Raw genomic sequence first — 27,999 nt, forward strand, 5'->3', positions numbered from 1 at the left:
TAGAAGCATGAGTGTGAGTTTCATTCATTTAGTTTGAATTTGTCTGGCAACGTGAAATGTTTAAAAGATAGAAAACGCAAGCTAAAAAAAAAATTGAAAAAAAAACGGTGGTGCGCATGCGTACAGTTTGTTTGAAAACTAAAATTCTAAATAGAAAATTATAGACAATATTCAACAAGACGAACAAAATTACGATAAAAGTCAACTGACTTTGATAAAAAATTATTTTTGTTATGAAAAGTGTTAATTTTTAAATTTTAACAATTCAACGACATTTTATGTTTGTTTGCTAAAATAAAAATCGATTTCGAAAGCGAAATTATTATTAAAAGTAATTAAAGATAATTTAACTTAAATAAATGCATAATACAAACACACATACAAACATTCATTCATACTTAGTTCGTTAGTTAGTTTGTTGTTAATAAAAGTTTAATTGTGAATTTATTTGAAAGTAAACAACAAATTACAAGTGCACAAACAAGCGATTAAAATTAGCAACAACAACATCTATTTATTTATTATTTTTTCATAAGCTATAAATTGTTGTAGTTTGTTGCTCATAGTGATTTATAATATTTTAAGTTATAAAGTTAATAAGTTGTAGTTAAAAATAAAAACAAAAACAAATTTAATAATAATAACTATAAAACAGAGAGTGCAAAAACCAAAAACAAAAACAATTAGAAAAAGAATTCAACAATAAATATTTAACATTCATATTTATAACTACAACAACAAATAAAACTGTTGTAATTAAAATTCCTGCCACTCTAAACACCAGATTGATACTTTGCTGTCTTCCATAAATCTCAAAAAAAAAAAAAAAAACAACAACTATTTTCTATATATTGATCAGTTTCTAAAAACTTAACTCTAAAGGATTTATTTATTCCACAAGCAGCATAATAATAAACTCAAAACGTCATTATTCAACATTATTTGAATATTTATATTTTTTGTGGCAGCATATTTATTTTATGGTAAGTTGTAGTTGTTGTTATTATTTTCTTTTTCGTATTTATGTATTTTATGGTGATCATCAATAAATAAAATTGTAATTTGATCAAACTCAGCAGTAAATTTTCATATTTCAAAGGAAAGAAGGAGCAGTATGAAATGAAAACATATTAAGGCACGTACTTATGTTTGTTCTATGTAGTTTAAGATTCTAAATTTAGTTTTTAGGGGCGTAAAACATGCACAAAGCACTTAATTTCAAATTTAGGGAGTTTTTTTGTTTATCTTACATGAACTCAAAGTAAATCAGACTCGATTAATATAAAAGATTTTTTTGAATTGAATTCTGATTTATTCAAATATTTATTATAAAGCCCTTTAAAAGTGACTATATAGTTAACCTTTAAAACTAAGGTCAAAGGTCAAATTTGTAATGTTTTATCTCTTCAGTTTTCGTTTGAGAATCAAATCATTTAAGTCAGCATTATGGGATTAATTTGAAGTTTATATCAAAATATCGGCAGCCATTTTTAGGTTTTAATACTTAGAATATAACTTCGAGAACAATCGATATCTTCTAAAGTTCTGGACCGATTTCTAACAGAATTGAGTATTAAAGTTTTAAAAATCTAAATATAACTTTCGTATTACTTGCCCTTTAAAAGTGAGATACATATATAGTTAACTTTTAAAACTGGGGTCAAAGGTCAAATTTGTAATGTTTTATCTCTACAGTTTTCGTTTGAGGATCAAATCAATTAGGTCCTGTCAGCATTATGGGGTTAATTTGAAATGTATATCAAAATATCTGCAGCCAGCCATTTTTAGGTTAAATTTTAATATTTAGAATATAACTTCGAGAACTATCGATATCTTCTAAAGTTCTGGACCAATTTCTGACAGAATTGAGTATTAAAGTTTTAAAAATCTAAATATAACTTGCTCTTTTTTCCTCTAACCACAAATATAGCTTTAACAGTTGTTTTGTGCCTCAGAGGGCTATATTTCTAAATTAACTTATAGCAGATCTTGCAAATTTGTCTTAAAGAAGTTTCTTTAATAATAGTTTTACCGATTTGTAATAAAGAGAATTAAAGAGAAAATGATTCAATCGTTTTTATACTTGACTATCAGCCGTGTCCATCTTAACCCTTTGGGATTGACGTGGATTTTTTACAATTTTTTTACTGCTAGACACCATTTTTTGAAAGCTTATATTTTCTAGGATCTGTTTTTGAAACCTACTTAAACTATTTCTGTTAATAGTTTAAGGGTCTAGGTTGTTATTTATATATAGTTTTTGTAACTTTGACACGACAATGCATGTTAAAAACAGGGTTTATTGACAAGGTACAGATTGAAAAATCTAATTTGTCCGATTTTTTAGTGTCCCAGAGGGTTAACATTCTTAACAAAGTGTTTGAGAAAGCCTTTTGCTTAAAATTTTGTTGAAATTGGTTTCGCCAGACCCCATAAAACGGGGACTCCTAATAGGGCCTTAGAGCTTACAATAAACTGTTCAATTCGATTAAAAAGGACATTATTTGGACCTCTTAAGTTAACTTATGATGATAATAGATTATGATAATGGGGGATTGAATATATCCTTAGGGAATATTGATAAAACATCCAATTACACAATATTTGTTCGGAAGTTGCTTCTTGAAAACCACAAAATCTATGTACATATATATAAATACGATATAGTATGAATTTGTGTTATCTGAGACCTTAAGGTCCCGCGAGTAGTATCGACAGTATTCTAAGATAATTTTTATTAAGTCATAAAAGCATTTAAGATTTTCTCTCTTAGAGCGTTATTAAACATTTTGCAAATAGAAGCTTATCACTAAGTTCAAGCTATTTAAATGAGAATGGGTCTAAATTTGATCTTGACTGCTGTAGATTATCATCATAGTCGGACATGATTGACTAAACTGCTTACTTATTACAATTTCTCTCTTTTTTTTTTTTCTATTTGCAAACAACACTCTACTGAACTTTACCTTTAATAATTAAATTGCACACATATACAACTTCAATGTGATGTCAGTTTGAACTTTCAAACTGAAACTAAGTTCAAGTTCAAATGCAATCAAATCAAATTAAATATAATTAAAATTCATATGGGTGCAACGAAATTTTCAGGTTTAGATAAATTAAAAAAAATTCAAACAGATGTTTGTACGTATGACATACAACAACCAGTTTATATTCTAAGACGATTAAACTATTACAACAATATGGACTATATTTCAATTATGTGGGAAATCGTGCTTGGAAAGTGTAAAGAAAACAAAACAAACAACAACTACAAAAAAACTGTTATATAAGAGATATTAATATAAATCGATTTGAATACGATACTGGCTACGGATGGACATTGAATTGTATTAGAAAATAGACAATAAATTGTTTATAAAATGATACAACAAATAATCATAATAAAAAAAAACAAATTTATGCATAAAAATATCTTAAATGTTTTGAATAGTCTCATCTTTCTCTCTATATATACGATACATGAGGCCAGTGACAGTATTCAATAAAAAAAATACTCGTATTCAATTCATATGATAAACACCGGATTTTCTCTATAGTTTTAATATGATATAGAAAGAAAAAAAACACATTCAAAACAAAACGTTCGTATTCTTTATTGTTATTTTGAATTCACTATCTGTTTATATTGTTTAATATAATACCTGTTACCTGTGTGTGTATTTATTATAAAATTTTAATGTTATTTTATAATCAAATACTTTGTCTCTTATTTTTTCTATAGAAAACGTTTACAAAATATCTCCTACAATTAAGTTTTAAACTTTCCCAAATTTAATTCTTTGTTTAGTTTATTATGCAACATCTTTATAATAAAATATAAATAATTTTCTTTGATCGAATATGTTATTTGTAATTTAATTAAATTGTTAAAACATTTTGCTAAAAAGACCTTTTTAATGGCAAATGTTCAAACTTCAAAAAAAATTGGCTTTCTACATTTAGTTAAAAGGAAGAAAGCGATATTTTTTGTTTAGTATTATTAGCAACAAATAAATGTTTAAAAGAAAAGAAAATAAAATCACTTAATTATTGGTTTTGTTGTAGGTATTTTTTGAATTTTTGTTCATATTAGTTTTTTATAAAATTCGCAGAAAATTTTTAAACTGCGCACATTTGTTATTTGACATTTATTTCCGTTACTTTTTTATGATTTGAATAAAATTGATGATATCCAAATTGTTGTTTATTTAAATGTACATAAAAATATTACCATAAGTAAGCTTAGTTGGCAAAAAAGCTAACTTCAGTTTCTACATAAAAAGTTAAGTTTTTAAAACAAAACTATAGATTAGAATATTGAAAACATAACAGAAAGTGTGAAGTCCATTTTTCTTTAAACTGAATTTGGTTATTAGAAACTTAGCCACACACATTTTCCCATAAAACAACTGATCTTTAGGAAACCATCTAAAAACAGCACTTAACACCTTTTGTCACTAGGCGTACAACTTGTATGCATATATTTTTATTCACAAAAATTTATTAGTAAAGAAACTTGTTTTTATTTAATATAGAATTTGCTTACAAGTTCGTTTTTTTTTTTTTTTTGACAAAACTCATTAAGACAAAGTTATAAATGATGCAAACTTTCATTGAAAATAATTTGCTTATGGGGTCATAGAAAGAGCAACCAACCAACCAACCAACCAGTATGATAATTAATATTGAGCTTGTGGTTAATATATTTGTATGTACATATGTGTTTACAAACAAAAATATTTATTTAATAGATTTTTGCACAATTACATATTTTTTCACAAAATTCTTTTAGAAAACTGACCACACTTTCTTTAAAAAATAATGTGATTTCATTTTCGGATTTTGTTTTATTTATTCTTTACTTAACTATTAGTTTATGATGAACAATGTAAATTTTTTAATTAATTTATAGGTTTGCTCTTTATGTGCATGTGCTCTTTTGAACTATAATTATTGATCTTTGATTCTAGACTAAAACCAAATCGATCAAAATATTATAAGAATCGATTGATTAAACTCACATGATACCTTTTTCCAAAAATCTCTCTAACGCTCTTAAACTTCACATGTACACAAAGGGAAAAATATATATACACGCCTGGTACCATATTGATACCAAAGTGTTTATAATTTTTCAATAATATATGTTGTCAAAGTATATACTTTTCAACTTTTATTGACCTTCGACTTTTATTCACAATTATATAGTTGATTTGTCTACAAAAAGTCGAGAAAAGTTAAGAGAAGCTTAATTCGAAGTTATGTTCGAAATCTTTTGAAAGCATGTAAAATATACTTTATTTTTATCATAAATTTTTTTAAAATACGAATTTATGATCGAAACGTTATTGAAGTTGATTGATTAAAATCGCTAAAATACAAGAATTCGTAAGAATATAATTTTAGTTTGATTTGAGTCAGTTTCATGAACAGTAACACTCAAAAAAAACGACTTTGAAGTAGTCGAGGAGTTAACCTTATTGTCCTAACGAAATCGATAAGTCGATTATGTTGTAAGAAAAAAGTCGAAAGATTGATTTTGCAAAAGTCGACTTTTCAGAAAACACAAAAGTCAATTTTTCATAAAACCAAAAATTTTGAAATGTCCACTTTTCTCTCTAAATATAATTATGACAATGAGAATTACAAATTCTAACAAAAAGTATTGATTAAAGAACAGGTTCCAGAACCTTTCCGTAGAATAAATATCTACTCCGTAAAGTTTAAGACGAATCATCTTCAATGACAAGACAATTTCAAACATAAACCATTGGTCTCAATGTTACAATGATAATCATGCATTATAGAACTAGTTGTGGAACTAATACCATAATATTTACACATTGTTCCTTTATTTCTGAGGACCTCTGTACAAACTCCCTAGAATACTTTTACAAACCCACAATCGTAAACCGTTGGATTTGTTCTATATATAAAGACTAAATCAAAATCTGGTGTTTTAAAGCCCTTATTCAACGTTTACCCAAACATATGCTATTATTTTAAACACCTCTATTAACAGTGATTTGAAATTTATTTTTGGGTAGTCATTTCTCCTTTAACACAAATTTCGTTAAAAAAAAGTAAGAAAACAAAAACAATAACAACATTTAACAACAGGTAAATTTTAAAATTACACTTGCGAAATGCAACAACTTGCAACACAATTACCAACAACATTAAGAACATTAAGATTACAATAATCATGTTGTTTCTTTGAATTCAGCAGGCAGTGAGTGAGTAAGTGCCTGTGTATATATGTGTGTGTGTGTGGCTGCGTTTCTGTTGTTTTTGTTTATAAACATGTTAGTTCATTTCATTCATTTAATGTTTATGCACTTTGTTCAGTTTCCGTTCTTTTTATTTTTAATTTTTTTATATTATTGTTTGCAGTTGTTGGTTTTTTTTGTTGCTCCTATTATATGTTTCTGTGTCGTTTAGTTTTTTATTTAATACTAAGTTTTTAGTACTTTTTCTAAAACTTTGTAGTTCTTTCTTTAGTTTTTGCCACAAAACAGAATAATTAGTGCAATTACGAAATTATATTAGATTAACGACTCAATTTGTTGCAACAACAACAATAATAATACTAAATAAATTATAAATAATATTTATGTGTGTATGTAGCAGACAAAACTACTCTAGAATAAGTCACACACAAAAAAAAAGTAATTAAAATGTTCAACAACAACAAAAGACTTCAAGCGCAAAACAAAATATGTAATAAACATTCATGAATTTATTTACAACAAAATACTAAAAATGTCATAAAACAAAAGAAATGTTTCATTAAGACAGGTGATCTATTTAATTTTTTTGGTTTTCTCTCTTGTTCTGAAAAAGTATCAGAAGTAATTTTAGAAGAACACGAGTGTAAAAGAAGAAACAACAACAATCTACATGTTTACATTGTCAAAAATGTAAACACATGTTACAGTAAATATTGTAATACACACCACTGACAACAACCATAAGACATTTCATTTGATTTATAAAAAAAAATGTATGTCATTTATATAAGTTATAAATGTTATTAAAAAAAGAGATCTTGATATTGTTATTATAGACTATTTGGCAACAGAGTTTTAAGAACAAACTGCATAAAAAGTGGTTTGTGGATTTAAATAATTAACACTTTTTTAACTAGAAACATAAATGTATAGAAAACATCAATATTTGTTAACATTTTAGTGACAAAACATTTAGCGAGTACACTCACTCAGAAACACCTTTTTTATGCCCTTAAAAGTTTCATCTTTTAACCCTTTAACGGACAAAACTAAACCGCTGGACTTGTTATGAATATAAGTTAACTACACACTTCATTTTGACATTAAGTGTTGTCGAATGATATAAAGGATGTGATCCTTTTTAGTATGATTCTAAAAAGAACTTTGTTTTCTTTAGAATTAAACGAGAAGAATAACCGATACTTTTTTAAATTTGATTAGATCCAGTTGTTTTAACATATTTGGAACATTTTAATCAAACTTTTCCAATTTTTAACATTTTAATCAACCTTTTCCAATAGGGGGTCAACTTTCCATAGGTTTAGTCGTCGTTGTCATAGAATCCCATCATTGTATGAATTGGATTTCAAAATTACAAAAAACACTTCTCTGAAAAATTGAATCCTAGATCGATTTTAATGACAACCTTCTTATTAAGGCGAACGAATCCTTGAAGTTTCATAGAATTTCGTAACGACTTCTTTAGTGTTGAATCCTGTCGCCACTTTTTTCTTGTCCTACTTTCTATGCAAGTCGTACCTGATTTTTTATCTTTCATAAAAAAACATCTACTAGGTTTTTAGGATCAAGTAGTCAAGTTTATTTCGCAGCCAGTTCGTAATGGTTAGTGAACTATTTTATATCATGTAGTCTAGTAACTTAAATGCAAATTTAGGGAAAATATAAATGTTCAATTTACAATCGATGTCATATCGTTGTATGTCTGAAAACATTTTCAAATAAAACAAAAACACATTAATAATACAACACCGATTGTGAATTTGACAAATATGTATGAAGGGTCCCCGATATTGTGTAAACTTCTCAAGCTATAAGTGATTCGTAAAACTGGAAGCCTAAGTGGCCGAATTACCACAAACGTTGAGGGATCACTTTATCTTATCCAAAACAAGTTTTGATATAAAAATTAAGATATCTTAACCGATATTGAATGCTATCATCTAGAAAATAAAATTTTGACTAATTTTATTCGAAAATTAACACGGTTTAGATTATATATCTTTGAGATTCTAAAATTTTAGATTCGACCGCTCTGGCAGTTTGAATCGTAACAAAGTACAGTAAGAACAAGATTCTATAGCGAAATGATCGGATCTGCACCTTTGTGATCCCTTCGGTTTATAGCTGCGTTGAAGAGGCTTAAAATAGCTGAAACCCATATTAAGTTTTGCGTAATTCTGAATGCAATCGATCTCATTACAATAACGGTGTTGTAAATGTTATTATAGTGGATGTCTATATCCACTGCCATATTTGTGGCGTATATTTCCATCTGAAAAACGAAACATTATATAGTATTAAGCCAACTGATCTATAGAAAAAGCTTATCAGAGATAAGTTTGTGTTTTAAGAAATACATATAAATGAAAAATGCAATTGTATCACCCTCCCCGTTATAACCTGTTTTAATATAAGCTCTCAGTCGGCCTCATTTTTTGTGTAAATTACGATTAGAAGAACTAAGTATTAAATATCTAGAAAAGTGAGAAGTCTAACTTTGTTTTCATTTCCATTTTTCGTTTTTATTTTGAATCGAGAAGTCGTCTATCTCTCCAAAATTGGCCGGCCTATCTGTCTTTATAAAAAACCGGAAATCTGACTAGTTTCAGGTTGATAACTCTTCTATAAATGTAAGTTCAACATAACAAATCTTAGAATTTTAAATTTCCAAATTGACACATTTAATTGAAATGTTTAACAGATTTTAATCTAGAATTCCACTTTAAACCTGTTGTTAATTTCGTAAGATTTCTTTTAAATGTGTTCGTTTTATTAAATTCAAATTATAAAATAAGTTTATTGTTATAGAAATACATGTTTAACTGTATGCTTGAATGTGCAATATAATTGCTTTATGAAATTTTAAGGTCATGTTTTTGTTTAACAAAAAAAAATCTGTTATAAAAAAAATACTAAAATTATGAATAAAAAAACAAATTGTTTTTGTTTTAATTACATGTATGTTAATGTTAAGTACACTAAAATTAAAATTAGAGTAGAGTGTATAGAGTAATAAACTAAAAACTATAAAAAAAACACAACAAAAAATATAAATTTATATGTTTGTATGTATTTGTTTATTCTTTTTAATTTTTTATTAACTTTTATGGAGGTTTTCTTATTTGCGAAATTATTAGTGATCACAAAATGAATTAAAGAAAAAAATAATAAAACAGAAATGATAAAAATTCTTTAGTTTATTAAAAAAAACAACAAAAAAAATTAAATAGAAGATTTGCCTCCTGTGAGGATTGAACTCACGACCCCTGGTTTACAAGACCAGTGCTCTGCCACTGAGCTAAAGAGGCTGACGAAATTCGCGTTGGCAAACACTCTGCAATAACATGTGGCAACTGCTTAAAACAACAACAATAATAAACATTTAAACACAAATAAAAGTTAATATTAGAAGAAAACCAATAAATACCTAATGATGATGAAGATACAACAAATAAAACAATTAAAATTCTTTTCAAAAATTGTTACAAATTTCTCCAAAAGAGATAAAAACAAAATGTTTTATTAGTAATTTAAGTTATTGATGTTTGAAGGTTGACACAAATAATTTAATTATTGAATTGAAAGAAGAATGTCATAGAAAATCAGTCAATAAGAACAAATTGTAACTGAAAATAAAAAAACAAAAAAACACCCACTAAATGACAAGAAAAATTATTAATTTAAAATAAAATAAAAAAAATACTAAACGCCCGCCTGCCAACCAATGTAAATGAAGATGATGGCGGATTGTTTAAAATATTTAGTTTTCAAATGGAAAAAACAATAACGTGAGATCATCATACGATTAATAATAATAATTAAATATTAACATGATTGTTGATTTTTTTTTCATTTCATTTTTGGTATTAAAACAGAATTAAAAAAATAAAATTAATTTAAAAAAGATGCATTCATTCATTCATTCATTCTCTTTTGCCACTTGTTTTAGGAATGTTTATGTGCAAAGACTGTAAGTCAGTCAGTTAGTTAGTTAGTTAAGTCAGTCACAGCTTAAGCTTAATTTCATATTCAAAATACACTCATGCTGCAGTGATTATTATTTCATTTTTATTTTTCATATAAATAATTTAATTTTTGATTTTTTATTTGCGTGAATTTTGTGTAGGTTGGTAGGCATGCGCTAAATATGACGTCTGTTAAATAAACGCAATAACAGCAAAACCCTCTATATATTGTTTATTTAGATTTAATAAAATATATTATGCACAAAAAAACTAAAAAAAAATTTAAAGTAAATGTATTTTTGTAAATGCAAATCAGTAAAACAGCTGCTGTTAAAGAAATAGGTTGCCGCCAGCAGATGATTAAACAACAATTTTAATAGATTTAACATTAACGATCTTGAAATTTAAAGGTTTGCGTCTTGGCTAAGTTTAAAAACTTACGTTATTTTGTTTATTGTAAAGTTATGTAACACTACTTTGGCAGATCTAGCACTGTTGTCAGATTGTTGTGTGACAAAAATTGTCAAAGGTTTATTTTGTTTATTGTAAAGAAATGTACTGACAATAGACTTTTGCCTTACAACAGTACGGAATGACATTATTTGTTTTCAGCTAAATTTACTGTCTGACATTGGTCTGGCAATAAAATAGTAAGATTTTCTTACAATCGTCTCAACAGATAATTGTCATTCCACATTGTTGTCAGATTGTTGTGTGACAAAAATTGCCAATGGTTAAAAACGTATTTATTTTGTTTATTGTAAAGCTATGTACAACTTAAGCAGATCTATCAATGTAGCGACAATAAATAGACTTTTGTTATATAACAGTGTGGACTGACATTATTTGTTTTCAAATAAATTTACTGTCTGACATTGGTCTGGCAATAAAATAGTAACAACTTTCTCACAATCGTCTCAAAAAACTGTTGTCAGATTGTTGTGTGACAAAAATTACCAATGATTCCATGCATAAAATTCTAACATTTGACAACAAAAATTTTCAAACAATTATCTGGCATTAGTAACGTAATGTGTTTATACGTTTATTAGTTGTCTGACAATATTATTATTTTACAATAAACTGGCAATGTTTTTTCTTACAATGTTGCAGGACAAAAATTTAAAGTCTACATGGATGTTACCCCCTTTTCTGCATTTCAATTCGAATCGAAATTTTCTCAGCTTGACACTTTGGTATTCAGCATTTCGATTCGTCTCTGCGCTACATAAACAATAGTTTACAAAAATGTAGGTGCGATCGGAACGCAGAAAACATTCGTGAAGCATTAAAACGAAATGGAATTTCTTCTTTTTCTTAGGATTCAGTTTTTTGTTGGAATATCTGTTTTCGATCGTTGCTTAACTGAACATAGTCGAAACGCAGATTACTTGATTTTCTAAGCATTTTTGTGCCAACCTTGTAAGATCTGACAATTATGTATATGTATTTTATTTTTCTTTAAAAAGCATAATTTTAAGCCTATTTTACAAGTTTCTATTTTCAGTCATAGTTTTAACTATTTCTGGGAATATTTTCACGCATGTATACATACGAAAAAACCGCTAAAGCGTGACATTAACATGTTTTTGTTTGACTTTTTTTTTAATATTTATTTATTGCAAAAAGAACCCTTTTGTCTGGTAGTTAAAAAATGCTATAATAAACAAAAATCCAATTATTATTATTGTTTTCATTTCCCCTTTCTTTGGTATTGACTGTTTTCAGTTTTCGTTCAACAAGTTTTGTTGCACTGAGGAAAATGTTTAAATTTAATACGAAACTAGTGTAAAGGAAATAGATTAAAAGCACAGTGGTTTAGGGGGAAATTGGAAAAAAATTACACTTTACTCTCTTAAGTTATCTCTTAAGTTATTAAGTTATCCTTTTAATTCCTCTCTATTAGACCTTATCGTGATATTGGATATTCACATGGATAAGTATATCGTTTGAGAATTTCATAAGAATCTATAGTTGTGGGGGCAGTGATACAAGCCAAATCGTCATCGCCTGGTCTGGGAAGAAGAATTTGTCTCATCATTATCAGATTTTCGAAATATGTATCTTCGCGCTGTTATAATGTCTCAAACATGGCGAAAACTATTTTAAACGTTTGGCTGATATCATTTTCTGATGTGATGGAGAAATTCTGTTGAAAATTTTACATTTTTCTCTTCAAAAACTGGTTACAAATCTGCTTACAGGACTTTTCCGGATTTCAAACTGATTTTATAGTTATTTTTTTTTGTTTGCTAGTCTATTCTCGTACTCAATGCCCCATTAAAAATTTATTTTTATCATTCTATCTGGAATGGTTTCTTCACATATGTAAATATCAACATTTCTTGAAAAAAAAACTTCTAAAATCAACTAGGGTTAGAAACAATAATAAATATGTCTATGCTATAGACAATTGGCTACAAATTTTGTTCAAGAAAATGTATGTATGTCATTGATAACGACAACTTATTACCAAGTAATGTATGAAATAACTACATTACCTACAATTCTCATTAACAAAATTTGAAAATATGTTATCAAAGTGATAACGGTGTATGTCAAACTGAACATTGTGTTGTCAAAAAGATGATTCGAAATCACAGCTGTTATTATATAAAGTGTAATTGTCATAGCAACAACAATGAGTTGTTGCTATGACAATAATGTGTTGTCGCTGGTTATCAAAATTTCAATTTTATACACATACGTTATTAAAATGTTAACAAACGTGGTAAGCTTGCCTTTAGTAACAATTTTGGTACTTTTCTATCGTTTTTTCTCTCTATGTAGCTGCTTTTGCAAAAATCTAAATGTGAATGGTTTCTAGCGATTTTTGAAATATGATTTGAAGGGAAAACTGTGGAGGAATTCTGAGCTTGCCTACAGAATAACTTAAACGTTTAGAAAAGTATAATTTAGTTCCGGTAATTTTCACATTTTGTCAATCGACTTTAAAATGAAATATTAATACTTTAGCTTCTTAATTTCTTTGAGTATAAAATAAATTAAAACAGTTCTTGTGCCAAAAAAACTGTTTTCTGTAAACAATCTGGCAATATAGTATATTTTATTTCTTGTTATAATTCTTGTTTTAATAATGATGATAATTCTTAATGTTTTTGGTTTAGAAAGAGGTTTGAACAAAAAAATACATTCTAGTAGAGTTTTGATAATTAACTTTACGCACAATCATAATTCATTCATATGAAGATTAGAAATTCAAAAAAAAAAAAAAAAAATACTAGAATAAAAGAGGTTCTTCTACTACAAGTTAAAGCTGGTTTTGTTGAAACCAACAACAAAAAATCTTCAAATAAATGAATTTTTTTTTTGTAAAATTTTACTACGATTAGATTGAGATGGTTAATGTTAAATAAATGAGTCAAGCCCCAAAGAGAGACTGCGTAAAAGGAAGGGGAATTCTGCGTATAAACCCAAAAAAAAAAAAAATAAGAACCAAATGGCCAAACACCGTTTAACAACAAGATTGTCCAGATTTGCCACCAGAAAGAAGACACAAATATTAAACAAGTGAAACAAACATTGATTGTAACTGTGAATACTTGTAAGAGTTATTTTGAAGAAAAAAAACTTCAAATGACACAAAAATCTAATGATAATGTTTGTAATGTCTATAATGTTGATTGCACTTATTAAGACACAAGTTTTTAATGTTTTTCTTTTTATTTTTGTAATAAATATCAAATTAACAAATTAAACAAGAAAAATAAAATAAGACAAACAAATTAATAAATCAGACGGCTTTTTTTTGATGAAATTCAAAAAATAACTGTTATTTAAATGAATCATAATAATATAAGAAGTGATGCCAACCTACAGTTTCAGGAAATTAAACTAATTACATACTATTTTAAGCTAATTTTAAAGAAACTAAAATAGTTTATATTAAAACTTTAAAATAATGACGAGGGCAATTTTTGATTAGTAATTTCTTTAAATTTGATATTAAACTTCAGTTTGTTCTAACTTTGTTAATAAAAATATATAAAACATGCAAGGTTTTAATTGTTTAAACTCTCCTACAATACATAAAGAAACTGCAGCAATAAAAGACATTGGAGTACAATTAATGGATATGGCAGAGGAGAATTAAAACAAACTAACTACACATACTACTCCTCCTCTTATACTACTTAAATACAAGCGATCAAGTCGTGGTTTATGTACTTAGCCGTCTATACATGCTTGTTTGTATCTCGGTAAATAACCACATGAAGTATATAATTATCAACACTATGATGGTTATAGTTCAGTGGTTTAGAACGAAGCTAAAGTTAAACAAACCTTACCGACAGTGCGCTAGTACCCCCAGCAAAACGGCCAAAAGCAATAGCTTACAATGAACCCAAAAAAAAAAAATAAATAAAAAAAATAAAAAAAAACGATGATAATGAAGTAAGAAGAAATGTTGAAAGAAGTGAAAAAAAAGTTGAGACATGTTTTAACAATGAATTAATTCAAAAACATATACACTGCAGTAGTATTTCCCTCTTTAAAGAAAATAAATTTAAGATAAATTTAAAAAAATTTGAAAAACAAGTTGTTCACACTGTCAGTGTTCAGCAATTTAGTGAATTTATACCTATATAGAAATGATTTAAATTATTTGGAAAAAGTATTTTAAAATAGAAGTTGTTTTGATAACCAAAAAAAGAAATTTAATTAAATATTATGAAGAAATTTATCATGTTTATACAAATATGGTTAGAAGTTCTTCCCGATTAATCGATATAAAAGCTGGTTTTTTTAATTATCGATTATGTATAACATTTTTAAAACAATTAAAAATAATTGTTATATAAATATGGCAAAAGAAATCTTTTTTGTAAAAGCTTCGGTTTATAAATTTAAGTTTTTTAAAGTTTCAAGAATGACATTTAATAACAAACTTTAAAATATTTATTTTGTTTTAGTTTATATTGTTTGTAGTGCACAGAGGAAAAAAATAATATAAAAGTCTGTTACCAAATTGACACCAAAATGTTTATAATTTTTCAATAACATCCGTTGTTAAAGTATATACGTACGTACTACAATACTATACAACAATTTGTTTATACCCTATACCACTTAAGTGGGGAGGGTTTGTGCTGTTGTTTGTAACATGCAAAAATATTCGTCCTATACCCACCTTAAAGTATAGCAATTGGCTCAGAATCTTTCTGAGTCGATTTACCTATGTCCGTCCGTCTGACTGACTGTATGTAAACCTTGTGCGCAAGGTAGAGGTTTCAAGATAATTGGATGAAATTTGAACCAAGGACGAAGCCTATTGAAAATGAATAAAATCGGTCCATTATTTCACCCAGCCCCCATACAACAGAACCCCCCGAAAAGGGCTTCTAAGCTCATAATAATGTCAAATATACCTGTATATCTATAAAAGGCGGCGCAACTAAGTTTTATGTATGCCTTGATGACCTTGCCAAATTTCATAAAGGGTCATTTGACCCTAACTCCCATACAAAGTCCCCTTCAGAAAATTACTTAAATGTCCAAAATTAACTTATAAAGACAAATATCGCGATGAAATTAAGCACAAATAATTATTATATAAATATATTTACAAACTTGGTCCATATTTGGTCCTAGGCCCCATATAAAGCCTTTTTCAGAAAATAAGATTTTCATCTATAAATTGCGAAACAATGAATTATTATAAAGCTCAACATAAGATACTAACTCGAAATGATTGTACCACATAGGTCAACAAAATTAAAAAAAGACCAATTTATATATCTTCTCCTTCTTCAAAGTATCTGATGTGATCAAAATATTATCTGATAGAGAAATACTTTAGCCAGAAAGAATTAAATTCAGCGCAAAAGTTTTTAGAATTTTTTTTAAACTAAAACAAGTTTAATTGACAAGGTTCATTTAGAATCAAACAACAACAATTCCTACCTGTGCTTATTTGTAAAAAGAAAACACTGCTAGTGTAAACACCTCTTTGTCTCACAAAAGTGTGGCTGGCACATTTGTAAGTTGTAAATACTTTATTCATACTCGACTTTTAACAACAGCTACAATTATTACATTACGAGTTTATTGTTGAAAAAAAAACTTGTTGGAAAATGAAAAAGACAACAATGAATAAAGTTACTGATGATGACGGTGGGAATTGAACTTTCTTTCTTCCTTTTATCTCAAGCGGGAAGAATATATTTTTTGCTCAACACAGACACAAATGCATTTCAAGCAGTTTGAACTAAAAAATACAAATTTAAAGTGGAGTAAAATAAAATAATTTATTAGTATGTTAGGGTAAAAGTTGAATTGTGGGAATATTTTCCGGGAAAAATATTTGCATGCAGTCATGCATGCATGATAAAATAAAATGTAAACTTAAAGATAAGAGTATTATTTAGATAGAGATTTGACAGCCAAGAATATATACATACGTATGTAAGCCGTGGTTGTTGTTGTTGTTGTTGGTTATGTAATGTAATACCTATGTAATAATTTACTTGAAATATACCGCATTCGTGTAAAAATAATTCTATACATTTGTATTTACAACTTTAATCTGATCATTGATCTAACAGCTTAAAGATGTGTTATTGTAACTTTATCATACAGATCATGGCTGGATGTATAGAAACCTAGACAGATAGTCTCACAACATCTTCTCAGTCATTTTTATACTCACAGCATATTATATATCATAAGAGTTTTTGTGAAAAAAAGTTTATTCAATTCTTATTTTATTTCAATAACTTAAGTTTTATTATTTCTTCTTCTTTTGGTTTCCATTACAGATCTCATTATATCGACACCATGGACGGAGGTAGTGTAATTAGTGAACCAATATCGGCTGCTCATCGTGCGTTTGCTAAACAAAAATCAGCTTCAATGGTAAGTTAAAGAAGTAAAAATATAAAATATAACAAATTGCCAAATCCATTTAAAACATATTTATTTAACTATTTAGCTAAACTTTATATTAAACTTAACTAATGTTTGCCAACTAAGCCTAAATACATTTATTAAGTTCATTTAACTCAAACTCTGTTAACAAATTCAATTTACTAATAACAACTAAGTATAAACTAAGCAACCACCAAGCAATGTTGTGGAAAAAATGTTTTATTTAAACAATAACAATTATTATTGCGTTTATGAAATATTTGGCAATGTTTAAACTACACCTCTGAAAACATCTTTTTAATGCCTCAATAATTACTTTCGCCATAAAAAGTGTTTTTAATTCATTTTTGGCATTTTACTTGCCAGTGTTTGTTTTTTTTTCGTTATTTGATTTTCTTGGATCACAAATTATTTCAAGTGTAATCGGACAAACCCACCAATCAGTCAGCGAAACAAACAATTCAACCAAATGAATATTTAACCAACAATCATCACACAATGCTCGCAACTCCTCTGCCCTCTTTATTTGCCCAATAAAGGAAAAAGAAAAATCAAATATAAGTACCAAATAACCCAGCAAAAACATGGTAATGATTCCAGAGCTTACATTTTAATGACTTATACATACCGCCTGCATTAGATAGAATGAGTCTTTTAATGAATTACAAGGTTCCTGGATTAAAGTTATGTGTATTTTACCTGTGTTAATTTTAGCAATCAGAGCGTTAGTAGCATTCTCGTTCCGATGGAGGTTTATTTGGATAACTTCAATCATGGTCATTTATGAAACTGTCTTCCAGCGAGATGATTTTCACCTTCCTTTTTCATTGTATTTCACTACTCGGGGAGCCTGAAGTGTCTATTGATGCAGTGGGTGCCAGAGATACAAACCAATGTAAAATGATTGGCGGCGGCAGCGCAAACATTTTTGGTCGGCGGCGGCTGAATTGTCGGCTCAATTTAACTTTTTCTTCAGAAATATACCGTATAAGCGTTTGTTATATGAGAAACCTGTCTCTATATAAGTTTTTTTCTGCAGAAAATGGACATTATTATGGTAGTTTTCATTATTTCCGTTCAAATTGGTTAAATTATTTTCTGTTACGTTATAGCAGGCTTAAGCTTTTGAGCCGAATTAAGTCGGCGGCGACGCGGCTTGCAAAATATTATAACAGGCTTAAGCTTATGAGCCGAAAGAAGTTGGCGGCGACGCGGCTTGCAGAATATAACCGGCGGCCAGCTGCTGACAATTTGAGCCATATCGGCTTGTATCTCTAATGGGTACTATTAATGGCACTACGGAAAGCACTGCTGTTTTGTCTTATGGCGATTGAGTGGTTTCCTCCTCAACATTACCACTACTTTCTAATGATGTTTTGGGTACATTCTTAAGTTATTTAGTGTCCTTGTCGGGGCCGCTTTTGGAAAGGACAGCTGCACTTTCCTCAGGCGAGTTAGTGGTGACATCCTTAAGATTATCAGTAGTAGCTGTAATGATGCAGTGTTCTTAGATTTTTTAACTCCTTATTTGTAAGCGAGCATCCAATCTCAACACCGTTTTATAATAACGACTTAAAACACCGTTGTGTAACTAAGTTTTAGCATTTTAACCCTTTACAATTCAATTTAAGTTTTTGCTGGGCAACTTTGTAATAATGTAATTCATTGTCTATTGTTTCGTATAGAGTAGGTAATATGTCTCGGTTGTGGTTTGTGCACAGAAGATTTCAATATAATTTTACACCTTCTTCTTCGTTAAATGTTTATTTATTTTTTTGAAGTTCAAAACAGTTCATTTCATTCATTGTTATTATGAATTCATGTATCTTTCTTTATACTTTTGTTTCTACGTAAGTGATGAGTTCATTATTTAATTTTCAACATTTTACTACGCATGCGTGCCATTACTAGAGACCATGTGTGTTTTACATATTTGTATATGTTTTTGGCTAAAACTTTTTTTAAGTTTTTGATTTCCTTTTATTTGTAATTTTATTTTTTTATATAAATATAATATTATTATTTTTTATTTTTATATTTATTATTAAATAAATAAGCATAATTATTGACCGGAAAAAGGTAATGAATTTTTTGAAAACTACATACATACATTTATTTTACTTTTGTATATTTTTTTATAATTAATTAACAAAAAAGGCGTTTATTAATTTTCAATGACTAGAGAAACTTTATGTTAAATCAATTTCCAAACTTATGTGTTTAACTTAAAAATTAGCCAAAAAAAAAAATGTTGTTAGTTTTTAAAGAAACAATTTTCAAGTTCAATTTGCAATCAAGTGTTATAAAGAAGAAGTAAATGCAAAAATTGGGAAAATTGTTATAAGGAAATCTATTTTTAGATTTAATATACATTTTGTTTGAAATATAGTTTATTCAGATAGATTTGCTTAAAATTCGTTCCTGACCACCTTTCTAAGGAACAGTTTTAGAACTAGTTCTTTTATTTGTATTTATTGGTTATTAAAAAAATTATAAAAATAATTTTTATACAAAGTTGAATGAAAAATCTTTAATACTTCCGGTATAAAACATTTTTTTTTGCATACATAATTAAATTTAAAAAAATAATTTTTGCATTTGAATAAAAGCAAAAACGTATATGTATCGATTATGAACTACATAACCCTACAGTTTTGGGGGACAAACTTCTTAAGTGTAGAATTACCACTAAGAACTCGATTACATTGAATTGTCCTAGAAGAAAGTCAATAATACAGGAAGAAGACACACAAAAACAGAACGATCAAATCGATCACGTATAGTTGGGAAACAAAAGAAATGATCGATTTCCCTTCTCATTACATGGATACACTAAAGTGACTATATACTTATAACAAAAAATATATCAGTACGAATGACTTGAATAAAAGTAAAACATATCTATAGAATCTTCCCGTAATTAGGAGGATTCTTGGTACCTTTTTTATGTTGTGTTCTAATCTAACTGTCCGGAATTCGAGGATTCGATTCACTTTAGAGACTCAGGTAAAGGAGATCACAATAGTTTTGTTTGTGGTCTAGGTGTAATTCTTCGTATCAGACTTAACATACCTTTTCTATTCAAACTAACAATGTAGATACTTTCTGCTAAACCTTGTCGGAGTATTCATTAGTGTCATGTCAAAGTTAAGATCACTTTTCCGGTGAGATCAACATTAAATATGTTGAATAAACATCGTTTCCTAGTGTAGGCAATGGATGTTGAAGTTGACTTTATCATGCACTGAAGGTGTTCCCAGAGTGTTAACTTTGTTAGCTGAACATAAATCATATCTATGATCGAAATAATGCCGATATTATTTTGTTTTTTTATTCGTTATTCGATAACTTTTAGAAATTATCAGTTCTCTGTTTAGAACGACATGCAGGAGTGTATTTGGTGTATCTTGTATAATGTTAGATATTTTCTAGTCATGATATTTCTCTTTTAACTCTAACAATCCTTAAGGGAATAGTTTCAAAAGATTTTTAACTTATTAACTACTATTCCTTATCCTTAAGACAAAGATTTTCCTTGTCTGATCATTGGTTAGAACAGATTAGAATCGAGGCATGTATTCGTTTACTCTTTCGAAGTACTTCTTCATTAGAAATTTTTTACACTTTTCTAAGGAGCACTTTATTGGCAGTACTCAATAGAAATTTTCAAAGGCTCATAATAGCGAATAAATCGCCATTTTCTCAATATCAGAATATTTTTTGTCGTAACGATAAATTGACAGTTTTCATATAAAAATTATTTTAAAATATCGACCCGTTAAATAATAACCGGATGTTGAGATATTGAGCCAAACTAAAGTTTAACTTAGTTAGGATGGTGTAGTAAAGCTAATGATAGACGCATTTCAAAAAATATTATAAAAATAACATATGTACTACATACACTCTTGCATACAATAAATTAAAATTTCTGTAATTTAAATAAGTTTAAATTAAATTAACAAAACACGTAAAACACTTTTTTAAATACGCAAGAATTCCTCTGCCTAAAATAGAACAAATTTGTTTTTTGTAAAATGTCTGTAAAACCAAATTAAAATGGTAGCCGACAAAAAAAACTACAAAACATATTTACATATGCAGCACAAAATATTTGTTGAATGTGTAAACAAAACAAACCCACCTAATATGCAAAACTATTCGGTAGTACACGAACGAATTAGAAATGACGATCACGTACATTATTTGTTTAGACTTTGATACAAAGCTTTAAAAAGCTAATAAACTATAGCTTTTCACTAAACAAAAAAGCTTAAAAACAATGAGTGCCATGATGATTATTGGAAGATGGAAGAATACTAAACCTGTCTACACTCTTCAATATACAACTAAACGCTGAAGAAGCAAAACAGCTGTTACACTAAACTTAGTGAGTAGTGGACAGTATTACGTAGTAAAAAAATAGAAGGAAAAAAAAATAGAAAAACGATAACAAAGTGCAAATTTGTAATAAAAAAAAAACTATATAAACAGTGTAATTGGGAAACGCCTGTCTCTGAAAAAAAAATCGCGAGTGTAAATAACAATAACAAGAAATAATAAAAAGTAAACAAAGCGGTAAGTAAGCAAATGTAGTTACAATTACAACATGCGGTTTGTGTGTCTGAACAGACTACTTACACATGTTTATGTTAATTAAAGGGGGGAAACAATGTGTTTAATAATAAATCTAAAGGGACACTTTACAAAACATTTGATTTGTTGTTTTTTTCTATTAATTAAACAGTTGTTAACGACAGGGAATAATCCCTGGTTAATAATTTATTAAAATTTCAAAAATATAATTAGTAGTTTTCAAATGTTTTTTACTGTGTTCTCATACATTCAAACACACTTATTGAACATAAAAAAAATTAAAACTTTTCCCAAATTGTTTTTTTGTTTTTGTTAATCTGGTTTCTGTTTTGTTATTAACTATTTCTCTCTGCTCGTGTCGCTGTTCTGCTCGTCGACCCCCTTCTATCTATCCATGAATACAACATACAATATGTATAATTTGTTGCTGCTTTTTGGTGACGTTTTAGATAACGAACGACGAATAATAAAATAGCCGTAATTATTGTTGTGTTTTTTGTTGTTGTAGTTGTAGTGGTAACATAAAAAGCTTTACAATGAAACTACCAGTGCTTAGTGTATTCTCGACTTTACGCCAGTCATTGCTACAACAAACCACAAAAACTCTCGTTGCAAAACAAACTCCTCTACTAGTCAAACAACAACAACAGCAGCAGCAACATCGTTTACATCATTGTTCCAACATGTTACCACGTATAGCATTCTCTAACGATTTCTTTTTCCGTCAGGTAAGTCTGTTTGGTGAAAAAAAAAAACACTTGATCAAGTTCAAATTTCTCGCTTTCTTTGTTTCTAGTTGTTCGATTTGGAAAGCTGGACTTATTCCTACTTGTTGGCTGATGTAAATGCCAAGGAAGCCATTATTATTGATCCCGTTTTAGAGCAAGCTAAACGTGATGCCCAATTGATAAAAGATTTGGGTTTTACTTTAAAATATGCCGGTAAGTATTTTTTTCTCGTTTTGGTTTAATAAAATTCTCACACGCGCGCTGGTTTAATCATATTATTATAGTTTGGAACTTTTTTGAGTTTTATCAATATATTGTTTTGTTATCTTTGAACAAAAATAATATTCAGACAATCGATCAGATATGTTCGTATTTATGTGTTTAAACAAATCATGACGTTCTCATAATAGTGTAGAAATACGTTTACACCTGTACCTCGATTGAAAATTATACCATTCCTGGAATAAGATTAGAATAGGAATTTGTTTATGCACTCGATGTTGTGTAGATATAGAAATAGATCTGAGGAGTTTTTTTATAATTTCTGGTTGTACACAATCACTCAATTTCTCTCTATCTCAGTGCATCTTACATGTGTGTGTGATCGAGATAATATAAGATCATGATTAAGCAAAATCGCGATAAAAAAATACTGCGTATAAAGAGGTCTTAATGTAGTATAGATGGAAATAGCAATAAAAACCAGGCAAAAACAAATTAAACAAAATATTTTTAATACATAAACAAAAGATGACATACACACAATTATTTAGTAAATTCTAGCAAACGATCGCTTTAACGATAACTAGCAAAATTAGAATTTTATAATTTTTCGCAAACTGTAGTTTTTTCTCTTGTACAGAATCTAAGAAATGACTTGCATTAACTCAATTATTTGTGAAATACAAAAATGTTTACCACTTCAACTTGAGTCACCTTTATCAAGGTGAAATGTAACTTATTTAGGGTTACAACAATAATGGTTGTCTTAGTAACATTTTCTTGCCAAGTACATATTGAATCAGGAATTAGATTTTATAAGGAAGACCATTAAATTATTTTTATAGCAGTAATAAATTTAATTAAAAAAACTATTTTAGAAAATGTTTAAATCATTTCTTAAATGTTTGCGTGTCGATTAGATTAAACATTCTGATCATTTTATTATTACCCGAAACAGGAAAAACTACTGACATACAGGCATACAAACAAAATAATAACTGCTATCAATAGTGATACAATTGTAGACTAAAAATATACTTATAAAAGGGTCAAATGATAACAGTAGAGTACATTTATCGCCATTGCAAACAAATAAGTCTTATTTTCTAGTTATAATTAATTACTATACAAAATAACAATATTTAAGTTGATTTCTTAAAAGTACAGGGTTTTCAATACCCCAAACTTTAGAATTCTACAGCATTATAGAAAAATCTCTTTCATAACCGAAGGTTTCCAGAAGGATTGTTATTCTAGGAAGAATGCAGTTGCATCTTAGGGTACAAATAGTTGCATAACAATAAATATCAAGTTTTTACCTTTTTGACTACTTGGAGACAGTAGAGAATCGATGAAATGTCCTCTACACATAACTTGGCACACTAAAGTGACAACTGTCATTGTTGGGCATTACAATTGTAAAAAATTACCAAAAATAAAACGTAATTAGCTTGGACATTAGTGCAAATTAGACCTCGTCCACACTAGCAAACTTTTTTTGAGGAACTTTTTCTTAATTAAGAAAACTTCTTCAATGTCCACACATAGAAACGTTTGTTTCAGAAACTATGTATTTATTGCATTGATTTGTTGTTGTACGAATGAAAAGAATAACAGAACAGAACAAGTTTCCGAGAACGGGAAACTCCGTACCGCGAGAGAGAAGAATGGTATTCTTTCTTCTCTCACACAAAATCAAAAGTTTCTCAAAAAATTTCCTAGTGTGAACCTGCAGTTACAGTCTTTAGGGAAATATTTAAATGGACCCACTTAAACGGCGTCGTCAATGAGAATTTCTTTCATTTATAGAATAAACTATGTTGCAATAATTTAAAATTTTTAAACATTTCCAGTTAATACACATATGCATGCTGATCACATTACCGGTAGCGGTTGGTTGAAACAATTGTTACCCGGTTGCCAGTCAGTGATATCTGTTGATAGCGGTGCTAAAGCCGATATACACATACACGAGGGCGATAAAGTGCAATTTGGTCGTCATGCCATAGAGACATTAGCTACACCTGGCCATACAAATGGCTGCTTGAGTTATGTTATACATGAACAAGGCTGTGTTTTCACCGGTGATGCTTTATTAATTAGAGGCTGTGGTCGTACCGATTTCCAAGAGGGTAATCCTCAACATTTATATGAAAATATACACAATAAAATCTTTACTTTGCCCGAAAACTTCCGTGTTTATCCCGCTCATGACTACAAGTAAGTTTTTTTTTTTAATTGTTTCTAAATTAGTTTTTAATAATTTTTTTAAATTTATTTACAGAGGCCAAATGGAAAGTTCTATTTGGGAAGAAAAACAATATAATCCTCGCTTGACTAAATCTCTAGAAGAATTTGTGCATATTATGAACAATTTGAATTTGCCTTATCCCAAGAAAATTGATGCCTCTTTGCCTGCCAATCGTGAATGTGGTGTTTTTGATATACCCAAGGACCAGTAAAAACTATTTGCAACAAAAACTAATTTTCTCTAATATATTAAAACAAATTTGTTCTTTAAATTGTACCTAAATGAAAATTATAAAACTTTTTTTAAATAAATTATTAAAAAAATCTAAAAAATTAATTATTATTTAATTCTCATTAATAAACTAAACATTTGCCATCAAGAAATATAAATTTATTTATTTAAACAACCCTCCCTATCTTGGTTTATTTCAGACTATATTAAATCCCAAAGGTTGCAACAACAACTCATCTACCAAATATAGTTTACTACATGACAACTTAAGTACCAAAGCTTTAACTAATATTGACTCGAATCTTAGTACAAGTATACCTCATTGTGCTACAACTGGTCGTAGACGTAAGGGCACTTCATTGAGCGGTACATTGTCTTCGCGTTCTAGTCGCAATGAATCAAAAGAACTGCGTTCTGCTTTACAGGATCGCGAATCAGTTATACAAAATTTACGCATACAATTATGTTTAGGAAAATTACCACGTCCCTGTGGACCACCCTTAAATGAAGCCGAGAAACCCGCCGCCGAACAGAAGCTACAAAAGTTAAAAACAGAGGCTGAGAATAAGAAGATTAAAATAAGAAACTTAAAAAGTGCTTTAGAAAAGCTCGATATCACAGAGTAAGTTTTATTTTAACTTATAAAAAATTAAACAAATTTTTAATAGAAACTATTAAACTTGTAGTAATATAGATGTTAGAATAAGACAGGCTGAATTGGAATATGCTTTGGGCCGTGAAGAGCTGCAGCTATTATCAATTGTGGAAGAAGCTAGAGCACTGCAAGCTAGACTAGAGAAATCTAAAGTTGAACCTCAAAGTCTTTTTAGGTAAGTGTGCTAGATAAATATTAAAAAAAGCTTTTAAAAACTTTTTTACTCACAACTGTTTTAAGAGCAAATTAAAGAGAAACCATAATTCTTAATGTGTTAAAAACTATTACTCAAAACAAGTTTCATTTTTAGAAAACAGAACTTGGAAAAACTTTTATTAAATTTCTTGATCGTGTTTGAATATGAAATATTTTGAAAATGTTTTCTCTTAAATTTAATCAATAATAAAAAAATTTTTTAAAAATAAGTTTTAAATTTATATTTCTGCTAATTTACAGTGTTCTAAATAATGGCGTAACTCTTAGCTTACATGCCCTACAAGCCACTACCGGTCGTTGGGCCGCTCAGGAAATACCTGAAGCTTCTGGTGTTTTCTATGTAGAATGGGCTTTGGAAGGTGATGGTTTATATAAAGGAGATCGTATACTAGAAATAAACGGCAAACTAGTAACATGCAAAACCAAAGATGAATTCCAAAAACTTATTGGTAACACGGGCAAATGTCAAATGGTGGTCTTAAGGAAAAAACCCGCAGCAATACCACAAAAACAACTCGATTTAGAAAAAGAAAATAATATGCGTTTGCAGCACAGGATTTCCTACTTGGAGGAACAGGTCAAAGAGCTGCAAACTAGTAAACAGGATCAACAGCAGCAAGTGCAACAATCACAGCAGCAACAGCAACAACAGCAACACCATGATAATCATCAACAACTACATTTGGCTAATAACGGTCATGTTACCAGCATTAGCATTTCTTCGCCACCCTCAACCCCACCAGACAAACCCTTGATTTATCAACGTGGCAATTATATTACTACATTAGTGGGTGGTAAACCCATAGAGTTATTGGGAGATGAAACACCCGATACAACAGACAATAATAAACGTCAAAATTTAACCAAAAGTAAATCAGCAGCTCATATAACCAAAACTCTTATAAGAGAGAATAGCAATCATGATATTAATGTTATGATTTCGAATAAATCTCTGTCAGCTTCCAAAATCTCCATAAATAGCGACTCGGCCTTTATGTCACAGCAATCTCATAAAAGAGACAAAGAGAGACATAGAGATCGGGAACGCGAACGTTATGATAGATCACTTAGTAGAGCTCAAATTCTGGCACGAAGTGTAGAACATCTTAATCATCATAATGCGTAAGAAAATTATTTGAATAACATAACATTTTTTAAGATAAACTTATTTCGCTTTTGTTTTTTTTCTATCCCTAGAAACTGTGATCGTCGTCGTGATACTCCCCGCGGCACTGATGTACAAACTTTAAGAGCTCGTTTGCCATCCGATATGCGTAGTGTGAAATCTTTAGATTTTGATAGTGAAAATGAAAACACACGCCTAAAAACACGCCAACAAAATAGTGATACAATGTCAGAAGTCCGCACAGTTAGGCCTACACCTCCCAAAAAACCCTTAAGACTCTCCCTACAAAGGGCCCAAAGTCTACAGACCGTAGAGCTCAGTTCAAATCCTGACTCTGAACGTAAACGTCCCATGAAACGTGCCCACATCAATCACAACAACAACAACAACAATAACATAACCCTAAATGGTGATCATCAAACCGATAGCAATAGTATTCTTATTGAGAATTGTAGCGCCCATCCGCCACCACCACCCATGCATACGTCATCTTTGGGACGACATCGTCACAACATATGAAAATTACTGAATAATCTCTTTCGTCTACAAGAAGAGATCTAATTTTAAGTAGTTTAGGGCCAAATATATTACAGAGATGCTATAAATGATTTATGAAATCTTATAAATAGATTTTAGTCTTATTTTAATGGTGTAATATACAATTAAAGTTAATAACAATAAAAAGTTTAGTTTTAATTTAAGTACTATATATTAATGTCGGCTTATGTTTTGTGTAATTATTAAAATTAATATAATTCTTAAATTGTAAACATTTTTGACTGGTGTAAAGCATAATGAAACAAACAAATACATAATAATATAAATAAATGTAATAACATTTTTAAATAATTTATAAATTTTAATGTT

General features: G+C 28.7%; 2 protein-coding genes and 1 non-coding gene across 3 annotated transcripts; 2 read left to right on the forward strand and 1 right to left on the reverse strand.

Annotated features, from left to right (window-relative positions):
- LOC111683739 lies at positions 1-27,983 on the forward strand. The gene is made up of 6 exons (XM_023445850.2): positions 1-983; positions 16,999-17,095; positions 25,336-25,757; positions 25,822-25,965; positions 26,247-27,128; positions 27,204-27,983. Exons 2-6 carry the CDS (start codon positions 17,018-17,020, stop codon positions 27,649-27,651), a joined length of 1,974 nt encoding a protein of 657 aa, XP_023301618.2. The 5' UTR covers positions 1-983; positions 16,999-17,017; the 3' UTR covers positions 27,652-27,983.
- Trnat-ugu lies at positions 9,491-9,562 on the reverse strand. The gene has a single exon. It is a non-coding gene; the product is annotated as a tRNA-Thr (tRNA).
- LOC111683740 (persulfide dioxygenase ETHE1, mitochondrial) lies at positions 21,441-25,236 on the forward strand. The gene is made up of 5 exons (XM_023445851.2): positions 21,441-21,685; positions 22,153-22,431; positions 22,500-22,644; positions 24,507-24,873; positions 24,938-25,236. Exons 2-5 carry the CDS (start codon positions 22,240-22,242, stop codon positions 25,113-25,115), a joined length of 882 nt encoding a protein of 293 aa, XP_023301619.2. The 5' UTR covers positions 21,441-21,685; positions 22,153-22,239; the 3' UTR covers positions 25,116-25,236.
- Positions 27,984-27,999: the final 16 nt, after the last annotated feature.

The sequence above is a fragment of the Lucilia cuprina genome, chromosome 6 (assembly GCF_022045245.1).
Source record: "Lucilia cuprina isolate Lc7/37 chromosome 6, ASM2204524v1, whole genome shotgun sequence".
Taxonomy (NCBI): Eukaryota; Metazoa; Arthropoda; class Insecta; order Diptera; family Calliphoridae; genus Lucilia; species Lucilia cuprina.

Excerpts from the sequence above, each read along its gene's own strand:
- LOC111683739 (XM_023445850.2), top strand. The coding sequence starts at position 17,018 with ATGGACGGAGGTAGTGTAATTAGTGAACCAATATCGGCTGCTCATCGT. Across the intron at positions 25,758-25,821 it reads GAAAAGCTCGATATCACAGA|TAATATAGATGTTAGAATAA; the intron begins GTAAGTTTTATT and ends TTAAACTTGTAG. Across the intron at positions 25,966-26,246 it reads GAACCTCAAAGTCTTTTTAG|TGTTCTAAATAATGGCGTAA; the intron begins GTAAGTGTGCTA and ends GCTAATTTACAG.
- LOC111683740 (XM_023445851.2), top strand. The coding sequence starts at position 22,240 with ATGAAACTACCAGTGCTTAGTGTATTCTCGACTTTACGCCAGTCATTG. Across the intron at positions 22,432-22,499 it reads ACGATTTCTTTTTCCGTCAG|TTGTTCGATTTGGAAAGCTG; the intron begins GTAAGTCTGTTT and ends CTTTGTTTCTAG. Across the intron at positions 22,645-24,506 it reads TTTTACTTTAAAATATGCCG|TTAATACACATATGCATGCT; the intron begins GTAAGTATTTTT and ends AAACATTTCCAG.